Genomic DNA, 17,684 nt, shown 5'->3' with positions numbered 1-17,684 from the left:
AGCAGGAAGCAGCCTTGTTGAAAGAAAAATTTGTTTCTTGAGCTATTCCTCCTGGCTAGTTCCTGCAATTAGCTATAAGGATGTATATAAAAGGAAAACTACCACCCAATAAATTTTGTTTCATCATCACTCAAATCCTACATTTAATCCTCAGATATGACTCCCATACCACTATCTCTAGCAACAATAACAAAGACATTTTTCCAACAGTCATTTTAAAATTGAATTTCCTAGAAAGAAGTTACCATTGAGAATACTTCTAGCCAGTTTGGAAACATGAATATTCATGTGCCAATTAAAGAACTCTGGGATGAAGATGCAGACACTGAGCTTATAATCCTTAAGAAGAAAGAGAAGTGGTCTTAAGAACTAAATGCTAACAAACTATACATTGGTAACACTAGTTGAAGTTACAAGTAAAAATAATGTTAGGCAACAGAAGTGATTATTTTAAAAAACAACAAAAAAAAAATGGTAGCTTCCTGGAAATAAAGGAATGCATTTAAAATCCAGTACTCCTCAAACGTACCAATAAAATATTGGAAAAAGAGAACTGGTCAACAGAATATTAGCTGGACTTTCAACTTCTTCAAAAAACATCATTGACAGAAAAAGAAAAAACCAACAAAAGTTACCTAAGCAAAATGAAGCAATAATGCTTCAACACTGTGAAGGATAGCCAGTATATGTCATCTGCAATACAGGTAAGCAATGATGATTGCAAATTATTTAGAATCACAGAATAAAGTTAGTGGATAGTAGAAGAAAATTACAGTGAAACTCTACAATGAAGGAAGCATATCCATGCATTACTGATGTTCAGTATGTAGTTGTGGTGAGGGGAAAAAAAAAAGCCAACATTCAGATGGTTTAGTCTGCTTCAGTAGCAGAAGAAAACCTTTTCAGTCCAGTTTTTGCCCCAAGCAAAGACAAGCCATCTGGCTCCTCTCACATGCTGTCTATTGCTCACTAGGGTGAGGATTTTTCAGCCATGTAGCTCTATGTGGCAAAATTCTTAATTTTGAGTGGGGAGAATATCTTAAAAGTGAAGTAAAATCCGATTCTCACAACTTCACTCTCCCCGCAGTCTGCTAGTACAACACTGACAGGCTTTTGCTGAAAAGAATTAAGGAAACACTTGATCAGGACTCTGTTAGGGTTGCAGAGAAAAAGAAAACATTCTACTGATTAAAAAAAAAAATCTGCAAATTAATAGATAATCTAGTAGTATGGTGAGAGATGGGGCTGAATTCCTCATGGACTTTTGAAAGATACTCCACACAGTAGCAGGAGTCTTAAGTCAAAGAGCAACACTGCAACAAGCCACAATCCTCAAGTGCAAAAAAAAAAATCTGACTATAATACGGCAACTCTGAAAACTGCCACAGCAGCTGACTCGAGAGGGAAGTTATAAGCCAAAGAATTTTTTGGGCCTCCTAGCAACATTCTTTGCTGTCATCAGACACCACAGTTGATGTTGCTAAAAGTTGGTGCCTGTGCCTGAACAAGTAGGGGCAAGAAGAAAGGGTGTGAAAATCCTTTTCCTGATTAGTCATGATCTACCTGATGCACAATCATCAGGACAGAAAGACACAGCATGATGAGTACCATAGAAAATACAGTTAATCTGACAACAGCAATAATAGGTAGAACAGGTAGTTCTTTTAATACTTCTGTTAGTATTTTCCCATATTAACATGAAATGCCACATATATATACACACACACACAAAGACATAATTATGCAATTCATAAATCTCATGCTAGTTCTACACAGAATTTTTATTATACTCAATAGAATTATCAGGACTTGAGACAGAATTCTTATCCTCTATGAAAAAATCAATATAGCATACTCTTCAAACTTTGTTTTCTCACCTATTTTACGATACTAACTTTTGCATGAAACTCATAGTTCAAGAGTTTTAAATTTAAAGTAGTGATCTACTTTTTAAAAATAATAACTTCAGTTAAGATCAGAATATTAATTAGACCAGCTTCTGCCACTCATTTTTTTAAATAAAGTAATTACAACACCCACACTTGTTACTATGAAAGTTTTTCTAAATCTCTCCATTGTATTCAGAATACTTGTAATTGTGCTGATACAATGTTGGTATAGATACTTTATGATGCTTAATACATTAATATTATTGGCATAATTTAATTAAGACTTAAATCCCCTGCACTTTGCTGCACATTGATTTGGTGGTTATGGAAGCTTTTATATTACAACTACTGACATATTTAGTTATAACAATATAGATGTTTATATAAAGCACAGTGAAAAAAGTGAAATTATGCAAAAATACTCATGTTACACTTCTGAGAAAAAAGTGTTTCCTAAAACACATAGTAAAAAAAATTTAATCTGCTGTCTTCTTAATGTTTTAATCTTTATTTAAGATTTGTCTATGTCCAAAAAATTTAAGTCCTAGCTACATGCTTGAGTAAATGTAATGTTAGTTGATTATAATGAGGTCAAGAATATTGACATCTACTGTAATTCTCTTCAAAACATCATCCTGGACCAGGTGCTTCTGCTTTATAAAAGCAGGAAAGTATTCTTCTCAACTGATTGTGTCTGAGAAGTAAGAACTCGGCACACACATCAGTAGCTGTATATAAGATAGTCTTCATTTTCATAGGGATTCAAGTCTAAATTCAACAAGTTTAAACTATATTTTTAACAACAAAAATTAGCAGTGAAGTTTTTCCTCTTCTATTTTTGGTAATAAAGTAGCATGAAAGGTTTTCCTAAGTATAAAAATGGTCTTGCTATATAAGCGGCTAACTTTATTTTTAGAGGCTCAGTTAATTAATGGAAGCCTTTGTTTATTTGTCATTTATCTGCTTTTAAATACTTACAGTGAAAAATACGGAAATCAATGTATGGATGAGAACCTCTTCTCTCTGTTTCAAATCCTGCCCGACTTCTTACTCGCACATCTCCTAGAAACAGGGTCAAGAGTGAAATAAAAGTGTGGAAGAGTGGCAGAGATAAAATGCAAATGAACATAGCCTGGGTGGGGAGGGGGTAAAGATTCATTTATTTAATGGATGAGGGTTATTCAAACAATAGACCTACTTCAATGCTTTTTGTTTTAAAGGTGAAATTCAAAACAAAGTTTGAAGACTTGTTAAACATGCAATCGCATGCTTTCTTGTCAAAATTATCTCCTGCCTAAGCATACGTTGCCAGAAGCATGTGATAAGCATACAGATGAAATTAGGAAGCTTACTACACCAGGATGGTAAAATTGCACCTTAATATGACAGGAAACAAGAACATTAAAAGTTGATTTGTTCCTTAGTAGCACATACAAAACAGTAACATTTTATATAGTACAAAAAAATATTTAGCTTCTAGAAATGGTAGCTTTTAGCAAATAAGCTAGTTACAATGTGGTTTTATATCACATAACAGAATATTTTCCCACTAGCATTTACTTACTTGTGCTCAGCTGTTTGAATATTACACAAGAGCCTATTAAAATACCAAAACTCAGTATTAAAATTTTATCAAACTATTTTGCACTGCAATTAGCTTCAACCTGAATCTTTTAGCATGCTACTTGATTTCTACTTATGTACTTTACCAACTGAAAGCTGATCAGTATTCTTTTGTTAGGTATTTGTATGCATTAACGTAAGCAGTTCACCTGCATTAAAAGCTTTCACCTAAAAACCCTTTAGCAATTACAAATTTGGGCTAACTTTTGAGGGTCAAATGCAATAATGTTTCCATCCTCAAAACCTAACAAAAAAAGTGAAATTTAAGATATGAAAATGTTCTGGTTTCTAATTATGAAAATCCTTCAAGTGTAGTATCCTCCTCTCCCCAAACACAGTGATTTTCATATGAATCAAAAACAAGTATGTAACACAAGGAACTAAGACTGATTTTGTAAGAAGAAAATTTTTATATTTTATATATATATATATGTAAATATAGCTATTTCATTTCAAGCAACCAATAACATCTTGAGAGTGTTTTTTCCTTTTCTTCTCCAACCTGCTAATTTGTAATGCTGAAGCAGGCAACCTGTCAGAAAATAGCTGAAGACACTGACTTTTAATACTTAACAGGTATCTTTCTAGAGATACAGAACTATAAACACTGACGTATCTATAGTGACACACTTCACATGAATGTTATCTTGTGAGGCACACTGGAAGGACCACAGAAGATAAGTAGGCCCAGGGCTCCCCAAATGATGTGTTTAAAGTTTACGTATCAGTAAAAACGTACCAAATACATGTGGGTTTCAGTTTACTCCTTTTGGTTTTTTGAAACTGAAAACCTTAACACAGCTGCAAGGCAAAGTAACCCAGTTACTACCTGGAAATATTATTTTTCAGATCACTGCCAGTATACTACTTGTAAGGGTTTCAAGCATTCATCTGAGCACAGTGCAAGAAGCTTATTTTGTTCCAGGCAATACAGAGGCAGCAAACTGTAGAACTCTTCTGTTAGGCACAAGGAACTGGTGAATTTTATTTAAGTTAATAAAAAGGAAAAAGGGAGGAAATTTCGGAAAAGAGGCGGTGAATGCATTAGTAGCTGTGTATGAAAATATCAGTTTACATGGAGGAAAATGCAACTTTCTTTACCTTTCACTCATATTTATCTGGGAAAATCAGTCATAGCTACAGCTGTGTGATTGAGTTCACCAGCTGAATTAAAAGAAAAACAGAAGTTCTTTTTTAGTTGAGCTTTTTGGGTTTTTTTTCTTTTTTACATAATTAGTGAATTATATTTAGTTTTCAAGGTAGTCTTAACTTTCAAAACTTACCAACCATAACATGAATTAGCAAATAGTTTGTCAGTGTACAACTAGGTTTTGGTGAAAAATTCACTTGTTCAAAGTGTCAAGAATATGTAACGTTCACAGAAAAATACCTGAAGACTAACATGGAATTCTGCAAATAACAAAATAAAGCAGGTTCATTGGATAAGTGATCTCCAGAAAGATCTCTGCTTTGTTCTTTATTTACTAGCACCTAGTCTAGCAGCATAGATAGAATAATAGTATCCCTGTTACTCTTGAAATGCCTGCAGTGCTGTGGATTTTGAGTAGGAAAACAAGAAAAACTCTACAAGTGATATGCATAAGTGCAACTAACTACATTGCTTGTAACAGGAATTATTAAAACATCAATTTACAGGAATAGTTAACCAAAAGAAGAAATTATATACTAAAAATGCACATGCCAAATTATTAAAAAGGCAATTGTAATAAGATTACAGCAAAATGAGGGTATTTACTTGCATACATACGAAATGAGAAATTCTCAGCAAGGAATGCAAAATATTTTCATTAACTAGTTGTTAAACAAAATTCTCTCTACTTGCTCATGGTAGAAGCAGAGGGTATTTTGTTAAGAATCAAGATATCAACAATGGATGAACTTTTCTAGAATATTTTTGGATGTATTCTGGAAAAAGCTATCACTTCTACAGAACTGGAATTTAATCACAGTAAATAAAGTAGAAATTCCTGTTGGGCCAAAACAATAGTAGAACAGCTGTCTCCAGTATCATATACAGAACTACTGCATTTTTCAAGATTTCAGACAATAAATGTACTTAGAAAAAAATTGGTACAAATGGAATTTGAAGATACTATACATCCAATCTGAAGTTTATGTCTATGGAAGCATAAAATGGAATAGCATCAAACTGGCTGCACATTATGAGATGATGTGCTACCAGCAGTGTGAAACTAATCTCTACTACATATGCGTAGTTCATCCCAAAACATCCAGAAATACTGGAGCATTGTTACGCATTCACTGCTCAGTTAATCTGACCTGCAAAGATCAATAGATCCCAAGAGCACCCACTTCATTGTGCTTGCACACAACATAACACATTCACATCTATTTGCTTGGGAAATCCTGCACAAGTTTTTTGTAACCCTATGACTCTGAAATGACACAGAATTTAATTTTAAGGAAGGGACATGTTTACCATCATAGGTAACTCAAAAAAAAGGCATTAAGACATTTCAGATTTAAAATTACTTTTATCAGAAAAAAAGGACACTGTTAAATAATTCCTTCAAACAGCAACAGAAGTCCAACCCCAGAACCAATCAATATTATGGTAACTGAAAGGTAATTAAAATTCAACACCTAAAACAGAAGAGCTTATGAATAGTTTTCATTTATTCAGGCCTTTTAAAAAAAAAAAAATCAAAAGTGATTGAAAACATCTTTTGAAACCATCAGATCGCACCATTTGCTTATAGGTAGATTTCCTTGGGGCAGCAGGAGGCAAGTGGTAGCAAGCTGACAGTTTTTATCTTAAGTGTCTCTTCTTGAGCCACTTTGGCCATTCTGAGAAGACGCCTCTGCTTCCTTCTAGGAAGCAACAACTAGGGGAACACATTCAAGTCCAGAATCTTAATGACAGTGGACTTCCAGGAATTTTTTAACTCTTTGAGAGTTTCTGTGAATCCAAAGAATCAAGAGAAAGACTTCAAAAACGTGAAGTCTTCCTTTCAAAATCTGATTTTGTGCATAAATATGACAAAATATCTGTTGGCTGAGTATTTAACTAGATTTTTTTCTGGAATAATTCTACATGACCAGCATTTTTAAGACAAAGGCCATATACAGGCAGAAACTCAATTGAAGACTGAATAAAATAGTGGAAGAAGGAATGCAGGGAGAGAGGTTTGCAGCTGCAACTGGAAACTGAAAAGGAATCAGGGCCATAACAAAACTTACCTTTAGACAGATCATTTAGTTCCTACCCCTCTATCAGATTCCTGCTCACACCGCAAGGACAGCTCTGATACTTACGAGGCAGCTGAAATGCCATAGCTGACATCCCTGTGCGTTAGGGTTACACAGCACATACTTCGTGCTACTCTAATACTCCAGTGTGGCACAGTAACAATGCAGCAGCTGCTTGGGGAGCTGAGGCCTTCTGGAGCAGGGGCAGAAATCTCAGAGATCACGGAGGACAGCTGGGAGCAGAAATTACAACAGCCACCTCAAGGTAAACCACCCAAGTCAAAGCCATGGAGTTGTGAAGAGCAGGATTTCCAGAAAGAACTACTAGTTTCACAGATAAAAGTTCCTATTAAATTTGTTAGAGAAACAGATGACAGGTCAGCCGAATATGCCAGAATTAAAACAAAAGGATTACAACATAACAACCGTTACCAGAGAAGAGCGTGCACCTGCATTCCACAGTAGCTTGCCTCCACAGTTTCCTATTTGAAGTGATCAAGACCTCTAGAGGAGGGTAAAATGCTCCAGTTTTAGTTAAGAGGTTCATGCTCACCGATACAAGGAGTCAGTGCTCCACTCTTTCTACCCCATGCACAGTAGCAAAACTTTCAGGCAACATAAAAAAAGAAAAAGAAATCAGAAAAGCAAAGAAGAATCAAGAAAGTATCAAGATTACACAGAAGCATTTACAAGAAATTTTGAGAATTCCTTATAGTTGCTAAGAGAAGTAGCTGACCGATGTGATGCAGATATATTAGCCCCTCCAAGGTCTTAAAAGAAAAATTCTACAATGCTGCATCTGTATCTATATTTTAAAATAGTAAATAAGCCACTCGGGAGTGGCTTAGTATATATTTTGGGAATGGGGTATGACAGATGAGTCAGACTCAATGCTGTTTGTTTATATCGACACTGACGAAAACAGTTAAGAGTTAGTTGTTTATTTTGTGTGCCCCTAAAATGTGATATTTTAAATTGAACCTGGAAACACTGCCATACAACAGGAATTTCTGTTTATTTGGTGTAAATGAACTCCCACTGGAACAGCCTGAAAACATTAAAGGAAGCAACTCTACAGCTAGCAGAACTAAAAAGAAACAGAGAGAGGTGTCCTAGATATCCTTAAGCTTTATATTTTTGGTCTGCTAAAATAAACAAACACCTTATTGAGGTATGTTTTATTAGTAGATATAGTCTGTATGGAATAGTAACCAAATAAAAAGGCAAAACCTCTCATGACTGGGCCTAAATTCCCATTCAGTTACAGCTGAGGATTCCTTACAGCTTACTCTGCTAAAGTGTACCACGATAAATAAAAAAAAACCCAAAACCCTCACAATGAACTATAATACTTCATATTTCTTGCAAAAAATTTCTAATTTAACACATTCATTCCTGAATCTACTTTGATATGCATGTTTCTACATACTGATGCATTCAACTGTTCAGCTTTCAGGCTGGTCTTTTTTACAGTCCATTTACAAATACGACCATAGTAAGTCTGTAAAGAGTTCCTAACTTGTACAGTATAGTCTACATAACATTTGGGAAAACAAAGTGATCACCAACAGGTGAGAAAGTAATGCAAATTTAACATACTCATTCAGGCATCCAATGAGCAGGTTTTTGTTTGCTTGTTGGCATCCTCCTCCCCCCAGGCAAAGTTAGAAGAGGTCAATACTTTGAAAGACTTACTGCCTCTGAACAGCTAGCAGCATTGAACAGCAACATATGCCGGGAAGAGTTATGCTATTCATAACAAGCACCAATCACAGTCTAATAATTAATTCCCATGAGAGAACAAGTGAAAATTTAATTTACTTAACATCATGTTCTGAATGTATTCCAGTTCTGCCTATGAGAATAGTCAAAGAAATGTTTCAATACAAATGAGATTTTTCCCTTAGATCAGGTGTACATTCCAAGAACCACAGGAAGTCATGCTTTGCTTTCCTCTAGATTTACTTGAGCATTATCACAACCCCTTCTGCAGAAATTATGGGCCTAACTACCTCATGGTATAGTTAAACTTTCAAAGCAGCAAAAGCAATCAGGTTATTCTACCCAGAAATGAAGAATTATTTTCTTCCAAGCTGAGTTTCTATCACTAGCAGATTAACTTTTAGAAGATAAAAATACAGTATTTACAGTACCTTTAATTCAAGCATATCATTGAATTTTTAAAATAAATTAATACATATTTCCCCTGTTGTGGAATTAAAAGTACTCAATTTCTATTTTCTAATTACAGCACAAAAGAAATTTAGTTTTTGAAAAGTATCACAAAATCAAGGAAACAAAACTACCTCAAGCCTGAATTTCCTTTCCTATTCTTATGACTAGGCTCATCCTGCAAAAGTATGGTTAAAAATGAAAGTTAAAATAACTTTCGAAAATGAAATAAGCTTATTTCCAACAACAGCAAAAAAACCAACAGCTTTTTCAATAAACTTTTAGAAGCCAGCACCTACTGTCCTCCTCCTCTTAACAAATCTCCAAGGTAATTACATTCTCCTATCAAAAAATGCTTCAGTAGACAGTCAGTGTTCTAGTATTAACAACTTCACAAATTTAAAAATCAAAATAATTGAAAAACAGAAGTGCCAAGATGCTAAGTCAAAATTGGATTTATATATACATATGCACGTGTATGCCTACATACCTAGATTCTGACTATAATTTCATATATATACACACACTGTGTACACATGCATATAGCTTACAACTTTAAATTCGTAGACAACACAGTTATTAATTTCTGGGGACTTTAATACGTACCATATACAACTAAACTGAAAAGACCCAGAGCATAAAAAGACATTTCTGGCTGACTTAGTTGGAGCCAGTTAAGAATTTGTAATCACTAGCCGTAGATGTTCATTGAGCAGTGCAAGACATCAGGCAAGTATTCATAGTCCATTTTAGCATAAAATCATAGCTCAAGACAGCTTAATTTAAAATGGCGTAATTTTGCAGTGAAACAGAGTATATATATACACACAGTCCCCATGGCATCTGCACCACCAGCAGCCTTCAGAAGAGGTAAAGGAAGTACTGAATCCAGCAGCCAGATCTGCAAGAGCTTTGCATCTTTCTCCTCTCAACGACTGACCTCAACTCCTTCAGTGCACTCACTATCACAGAGGGTCTCCCCCGGCTGCTTGCCCCTCCCAGTACTGTTCTTTCATTTCATTTCAACTTTCCCCTTTATCTAGTTGCTACTCTGAAAACATTCTTCAGTAAATTGCCCGAACTACTGGCCCTGTCACATGTGCTTTCCCCTCTCAAATCATCTTCTACAATTAATAAGAGAAGTATTGTTTAAAATCATGCAATTATTTTAAGAACACCTTGAGCATTTCATAGCCTCAGTACTGAAGTTTTTAAAAGTGTGTGGTAACTCTCACACAACTATTCTCTAAGCTACAGTTTTAGCCAGAAGGATATCATGCAGAGGTGATAAATTCCTACACAGAAATAAAGATCAGTCATGAGTCACTTGGAAAACTTAACTTCTACCAAACATGTTACGTTAATTATAAGAACTTCTTATTTTTTTAATGTAGGAGTAAAACATCCAACATAACTGTTAACTCAGAAGAAAAAAGAAAGAAGGCAAACAGCCAAAAAACCTAAGTCAACACAAAAGAACCCAAACTCTTCTAAAGAATCTTACCAGAATATTATCCAGGAGAAAGGGAATGATAAGTTTAAGAGTTCAATACTCAAATAAAAAAAAATATTTGAAATCAATCATAAATGTTAGAATTTTGCAATATAGAAACCTGTATGCTTACCTAGCATACGAATGTACAATGCAGTCTGATCAGAGCTGTCATAGGAAATTGCTCCACGTCTCTGCCAAAAAACCAAAAAGTATATTTTAAAAATTATTCAGTTCTAACTTGCATAAATTGAAATGAAAATAAAGTATCAATCATCCATTTCCAATTTAACACTCCAAATTAATTCTGGAAATTTGAACATGCATCTTTCAAATATATACATACTGATTTTGTTTTAGGAGGACAAAGAAAGCACAGGAATTGGTAACGAAGAGATTATGAAAAACAGGACCAGAGTGTGGTAAAAATATCCCCCCTAAATTTCCTTCCAGATGCTCCTCAATCATTCCTCACAATAAAAAGGACACAGAACAAGATTAAGCAGATATAAAAAGTGTTCCTCATAGCCTTCTAGAATGCAATACTTAAAACAAATACTTGCAGTTCCTGGTTTGTTTATTTACTTTTACCTATGGGGTATTTCCATCTTTCAAAGCTAAAATAGTCTTAAAAGAAGTAAAATAATTCAAATGACACCATTATTGCCCTCCTATGTATTCAACTTATATCCTGCAAGGGCAGGACTTCACTGCCACATGCTACTTTCATTCCACCAAGTACTTTCTGCAGGCAGATCAAGGTACCACTGAAGCAGGATGTAACACATAAAGGTATTTTAAAGAAAACAAGCAAGCAGTATTTCACATTTGATGATAAAAGTCTAGAAGAGTCATCAAACTATCTATGCATGACATTGAGAAACTCCCATATAGGCTGCATTACTTACCTACACAAAACATATATATGTTCCACACATATCTAGATAATGTGATAATGGTTAGAATCCAGGAAACCTCCCGCAAGAGTTGTAAACTGGTCCTCTAATAGCTAAAAACTGGAGGAATGTTCTCATAGTTACACAACACTGGCACCATGTAGTCTTCAAATCTTGGAATGATCTAGCACCCAGCCTCATGTCTTGCCTTTACTGTACTTTCAGCATCTTCTGCCACTTCCGAGAGCCTTCATTAATGTTATTACTTAACCCTAGGATCAGAGGATCACCTTCACAATTGGACTTCAATTTCTTCAAAGAAGTAAGATTTTTTTTGTGTGTGTGCATTAAAAACTCTTACGACCTTTCCCTGTCCACCACACTTCTTATTTACGCTGAAGACAGTGAAGTCCTCGGCACCACAAAGGGTTGTCACACCTCTTTGAGAGCTTCAGGTAAAAGCCAACCTGGAGGTGAATGCAGTCATCCATTTTTTCCCCTCTGTGTAGTGTGAAAAACACTACATCAATGACACATAACAGCCTGAAAATGTGCAAGTTCAAAAGATGGGAAACCAAACCATGTTAGGAAACAGGACAGAAAAACTGATGTTGGCTATTGAAAAGAATTCTAAAAGAAAGAAAAAGAGATAAAGAAACAAATTACTTGGAAGAGGGAACAGGCAAAATTGCCTATATGCACCTACCTACAGAACGAAATGAATGCACACACAGAAAGACTAGAGATTAATAACCTCATCAGCATGATTTGTACAACTGATGTGTTAAGTGTAACTTCTGGGTTTGGAGTCTTAATTATTTGAATATTTTTCATGTTAAAACAAAAAAAGAAAACCTTACACTTGAAGTCAGAGAAGTTTTTCCAAAGGTAAGCTTAATATTTAATTACAGAAATGACCAAAGACCTAGCTCTAAATGGGGTCCAATTATAGTAGCTGTTGTAAAGACTACAAGGAAGAACTCCTTGTACAGCACTTTTATGTCATCTTAGCTTTTGTTCTGTATTTCCTTGGAAGATCATAAACCATGCAAATAATCCTTCCCTCAAAATATGTTTGTACAGCATTTCTCACAGCAATGTGCCTGTCCAGATGGGAAAGGCAGCAATACAGTTCATCAGCCAGAAAATGATGCTGGTTTCCCACTAACGTTTTTGAAGTTTCTTCATATAACCTAACTTTGAAACTCAGCAGATATCAGCTGAATATATTTTCAGCAGCCTGGAACATTTCATATCACTGACTAGGCACAATCAGTGATGTAATTTAGTGCTAACTTGCAATTTGCACCTGTCTATCACAGATTTCTGGACATGTCCAGTACAGTTCTGTAATCTAATACAGCAGAAAGCTAAGCACACATGCAGCTAGAAGAGCCATGCTCAACTGGAGCATTAGTCTCCCTGAAGGAAAACAGTATGTAAAAATTTACTGAAAAATAAATCTTTTTGTTATATTGATTCTAAAATATTACTTGCTCTCTTATTAGAGTAAAATAAAGTATTATTTGCTAGATAAAGTAGTACATCCATGTGTGATATCAAACACAAAACACATTTTTAAAAACCAACCAGTTGCTTATACAAAGGATTTTGTTCTGCAAGGACTCTGGAAGGCCTCGTAGGAATCTCTGAACAATCAAATCCTTTTAAAATTACCTTTCAAAGCTTGGTTTCCTAAGGAAAAAGAGACAACTTATTGTGTAAACCTTACTAACACGACTTCAAAAGTGATAGGACAATTTCAGCTAATTTTGCTAAGAGGGTAGAGGTCCTAAAGATACTTCATTCATTGAAATTTGTTCAATAAAATATAAGAGGAAAACACTTATTAGCAAGTTCCACTAAAGGACAGATACAGGGTGGGTGATGAGTGGTCAGACCTCATACCTTTAGACCAGGCAAATAATGAGCTACAGATAGCTAGGACCACTGTGGTGGGTAGACACAGAGGAAGGAGCTAATGGTACAGAGATTTTTAAAAAATTGTGACAGGTAGGTAAATTAAATATTACGCTCATCCACCCATGGATTGCTTTGTGTCAACTTATGCTCCAAATAGGTAACAGACTACGTACCACAGGTTGAGGTATATCACCTGTTTTCCCACTAACAAATAGTTGTTATTTGAATAGTGTTATTTGAATACTACCCCCTACACTACTCTAGAACAATGCAAGGAAAAAGAGAGAAGTAATTTAATCTACCCTGCCTGTAGTTCTTTAAGATACTCTGCCCAGATTCTGCTTTTTAAATCCAGCAAACAGAAAGACCAGATTCAATGCATCAGCTTTCTACCCTTGCTGACCACCAAAAATGCCTCCTCCCTCATTGCTAATCAAAGGCCCACTTCCTGTGGCCTACACCAAGACGTCAGGACTATACTTACACTAAAAATTTACCTTACACAGCAGAGACAATGGTAGCATAGACTGTATCAGCCTACAGAAACCTTGGCTAAAATCTTCACTGACAGAGCTTGACTTCTGGCACTTCAACATATCACATTATTGTTAATGTTTTTAACTCATTTAGCATAGAATTTTATTTCTAGATCTCTGCCATCCCCTTGGTCTACCTGAAGTTTTGTACCTGTTAATGACCATAAAGCATACTGAACTCAGCCCTCTGTACAAATCTCAAACAAATAAGTATCATTCCTACGGGCAGACAGAATTACTAATGCTCAAACTAAAGACAATCCTAACCTCACCTTAAAATTTCAGTTTCATATTAGAGTGGCATTTATTCTTCCAAAGGGCGAGACAATAAGAAAAGCTTTCTTTTCTCCTCTCTTTTGTCACATCTTTATGGAAAGTGAATGGAAGAAATTCGAGCTAAAGTGGAAGATCCATTAATCCTTTAAGAACAACAAAGATAAAAGGACTCCACAAAAACAGGTGAAGGGAGTATTCTAGCAAAAGACAGATTTAAGTCAGATCTTTAAAAAAATCATTTCAGAAGAGTATAGGAAGTTATTAAAGACCATGCAACAGGACTGACATGCCAAAATAGCACATAGATTTATCTTCAAAGGGAAACCGCTTCAGTGATGCTAGGGAGGACAGCACATGCATGTAACACTTGGAAACGGAGCACCTGCTGCTGTTTGTGCCAAACAGAACGTTTCCACTGGTGTATCAGTTTTATCACAAGGACTTCCCAACCCAGTGCAGAGCAGAGCACCAGCATTGCTGTCAAGCATTTTGGACTGTCAAGCGAAACAACTGCTGGTCTCATTCTGTAACAACAAACAGAAATAAACCGGTAGAGCTGTTGGCCTTCAAAATTCAGTATCTCCCATCAGAAAGAAACAGCTATGCTTTTTGATGGAGTACACAATCTTCATTTTGTGACTCAGCTCTTTATTCCTAAACTGGGAAAGGGAAGCCAGAGGACAGCAACACAAACACAGCCAGTCAAGTATTTTTACCTACTTGGCTTTTCTGCGCAAGGTATTTGCCCAACAATCAGAGGATTGTTTTCAGAAGGAGAAATTGAGAACAAGGTTGGAGAAGTCATTATACCATGGCATCTCCAATTTACCGGTTATGCTGCCTCAAATATAAACATTTGGAAACTTAAGATTCTGAGACAGTTTATCAACTAGAAGTCCTTAGAATGACAAACTAATTAAACAGGATTTCTCCAGCTATTATTGGACTTCATAAATGTGACTGTCGTTTATCCTAATTCTTAGAATTAGTTCAAGTAAGTAAGAGTTCCATGCTAACATAACACTCAATTTTCCACAAGGCATCACCAGGTTTTTACTCACTAAAGCACTGGAAAAACATTCTTTTAAAGCACTTAAGAAACTGTCGTTGAACTCAGGCAAGCTACCACAGAAGGGTCCTACTACTGTTTTCTAAGTATTTCACTGCAGTTCAGAGGACTATTTCAAAAGTTTATCAAACCAGTGAGAAGAAAATATAGTTAATTTCAGGAAGGCAATGAGACACCCCCCCCCCCTTCAAATATCTGAATGTGGCAATTTTAGTATTTTCTTCCATATAAAGCTATTTCACATGATCACCTCCCAAGACAGATGGCAATCATTTATAAGCTTCATATTGTTTGAATGATAGTTATCAACATTAGCGATACATCCACCTAACAAGCATCTGAAAGGTATTCTCTCTTATACACCTTAGATTTATATCATGTGGCATCGTAAGATTTACCCAAAGTTTTATCAACATAAAAATTCAAGATTTAACAAAAATATACAAAACAAAAGCTTGAAAATTGATCAGAAAAGAAAGCATAGTCAAAAAAAGCGTAAGTGATTCACTTAAGTGAGGGCAGAACCACACAGGGGTACTGCCTTTAGAAACTAAATCAGAATGATGGAAGGGCTCAAAAGCAACAGCAAAGTAAGATAATTGGATGAACACACAAAAAAATTTCTTTAAAAGAAACAGCCTTTAGCACATTTAAGAACAACGATAAATCACAGAGGTTTTCATGCTTAACTGTATTATGTCAGCTACATGGAATTCTGTTTTTCCCACTTTAACAGAATCTTTGACCAAACTGACCTACAGACATAATCCTTAAACAGGCTTTTTACGTCAAGTTTCAGAAAACCAGCAATTCAACAGCATACCAGTAAAATGCAGATGATGTACTAGGCTGGCACACAGGCTGTAAAACTTCGGCATTTAGAATGTGCCTTCAGTCACAAGTAAACATCCATTAGGGTACCCTGATCATCTTCTTCATGTGACAAAAGTTATCACAAGCGCTAGCAACTAAGCCTGACCATTTCTGCTTTTAGTAAATTTAGAACTGTGTTATTGGCAATGACTGAAGAGTATAGGCATGGATACCTGGCAAAGTCTGTTTTCACAACAAATTCAAATTAATGTCCATTCAGATTCTCCTCTTAATTGTACAAAAATGTTAAAATTGTGTATTAATAAATACATATATATATAAATGCATGAGCTCTGATTTTGGTTTTTTCCCCAGTTTCCCACATTCTCTCCAATGATTCTGGCCCTCCTTCACAATTCTAAACTTAAAGTCACTCCTCCTTTCAGAATTAATTCCAGGTTAGGCAGCAAGCTATGCCGAGAAGAGCCTGGTCTCATCTCCAGGCATCAATCCCACCTGTATTTACTACCACAATATACATTGTGGGGATACTTATGTTTTTTAGAATGAGAGAGTAGGAACTCCTCATTTTGCCTAACGTTAGCACACATTTTTCAAAACACAGGCATCTCAAATGGAAAGGCTAACAAAGTAAGTGAAGTAGCCGGTTTTTCACCTAAGCAAACAAAACTGGTATTTCCACTCCCATAACCCTGAAATCAACAATATAAAAAGGATATCCTGTCCAGGAAGCAAAATACACTAATTTGTATTATTCTCACTATGTTTAAAATTGTTTTTCCTTATTTTCACAAAGCCTTTAAAGCGCTATAAAATTGAAGATCTGTTAGTAAAGGAGGCAAGCAAACCCCTGCCATTCAGAAGCCATTTCAGATCCCTTTTCCCCGTCTCCTAACTGGCACCGCTACAAACACACTCTTCCCACTTCAAGGCAGGCAAAAGTCGAGAGCTACAAAATCATGTATGAACACTTAAGAAACACAATCTCAAATGACGAATGATATGTTTCCAAAACAGATTAGATTTAAAAAAGAAAAATAAGTACTTGTGAAGTTCTTAATGACTTGTTTTCTCTCAGGCTACTTATAAACCCAGTTAGTCAAAACAGAATAATAAAATGGCCTACCTTAGAAGTAATCCATTTGATAAGGATCAGAGCTAAACACCAGATCAATGCAATTCCCATTGGATCACCCCGAAGACCTGAAGCACATTCTCCTCCCTGATCCCCGCCGGTGCTGGAAGCGGCGTGAGAGTTTAAGAGCCCGAGAAGTAGCAGCGCAGCAGTAAGGCAGAAGGCAGAAGGCAGGCAGGGGCTGCCGGCACCGCCAACAGCTGCGCGAAGGCTGCAGTCACCTGACAGCCCCAGCAATGTGCTCCGCGTGAGCAGCGCTGCCCCATACGTCTCGCTGCCAACTCCATACTCAACAAGAAAGTTTTACGACCAGAGAACATGGCAAACAGTAAAACCTTACTAGATCCTACAGAAATGCTAAAAGGAAATGAAAAGCCACGATTACATGCTTTTATAACACATACTTTAACCCAGCAAAGCTTGCTAGACTGCAGGATCAAACTCCAGCACTCAAACCACCTGAGCTAATTCAGGATACTGCCTTGCCTTTAAAAACTATGAAAAGCCTGTTTCCAGCAGATTTCACCATAACCAATATTCACAAGTTCCTTTCATCTCTGCAACCTGGAGAACTGCTATGAACTGAACTTCAAAACATATTTCAAGAT

At 35.9% G+C, this 17,684-nt stretch overlaps 1 protein-coding gene across 1 annotated transcript in view; it reads right to left on the bottom strand.

The window, feature by feature from the left end:
* PDE7A (phosphodiesterase 7A) overlaps window positions 1–17,127 on the bottom strand; it is a 43,303-nt gene extending 26,176 nt beyond the window's left edge. Inside the window, exons 1-3 of the mRNA XM_010288023.1 lie at window positions 17,068–17,127; window positions 10,541–10,601; window positions 2,868–2,951 (exon numbers count right to left, since the gene is read on the bottom strand). Coding sequence (XP_010286325.1) covers window positions 2,868–2,951; window positions 10,541–10,601; window positions 17,068–17,127 — 205 coding nt within the window. The remainder of the gene's footprint in view (window positions 1–2,867; window positions 2,952–10,540; window positions 10,602–17,067) is intronic.
* Between the last annotated feature and the right edge of the window lie 557 nt (window positions 17,128–17,684).

Source organism: Phaethon lepturus, unplaced genomic scaffold (genome assembly GCF_000687285.1).
Source record: "Phaethon lepturus isolate BGI_N335 unplaced genomic scaffold, ASM68728v1 scaffold3655, whole genome shotgun sequence".
Classification (NCBI taxonomy): domain Eukaryota; kingdom Metazoa; phylum Chordata; class Aves; order Phaethontiformes; family Phaethontidae; genus Phaethon; species Phaethon lepturus.
The sequence above is the reverse complement of the archived record's forward strand: the minus strand, read 5'-3'. Positions and strand labels throughout refer to the sequence as shown.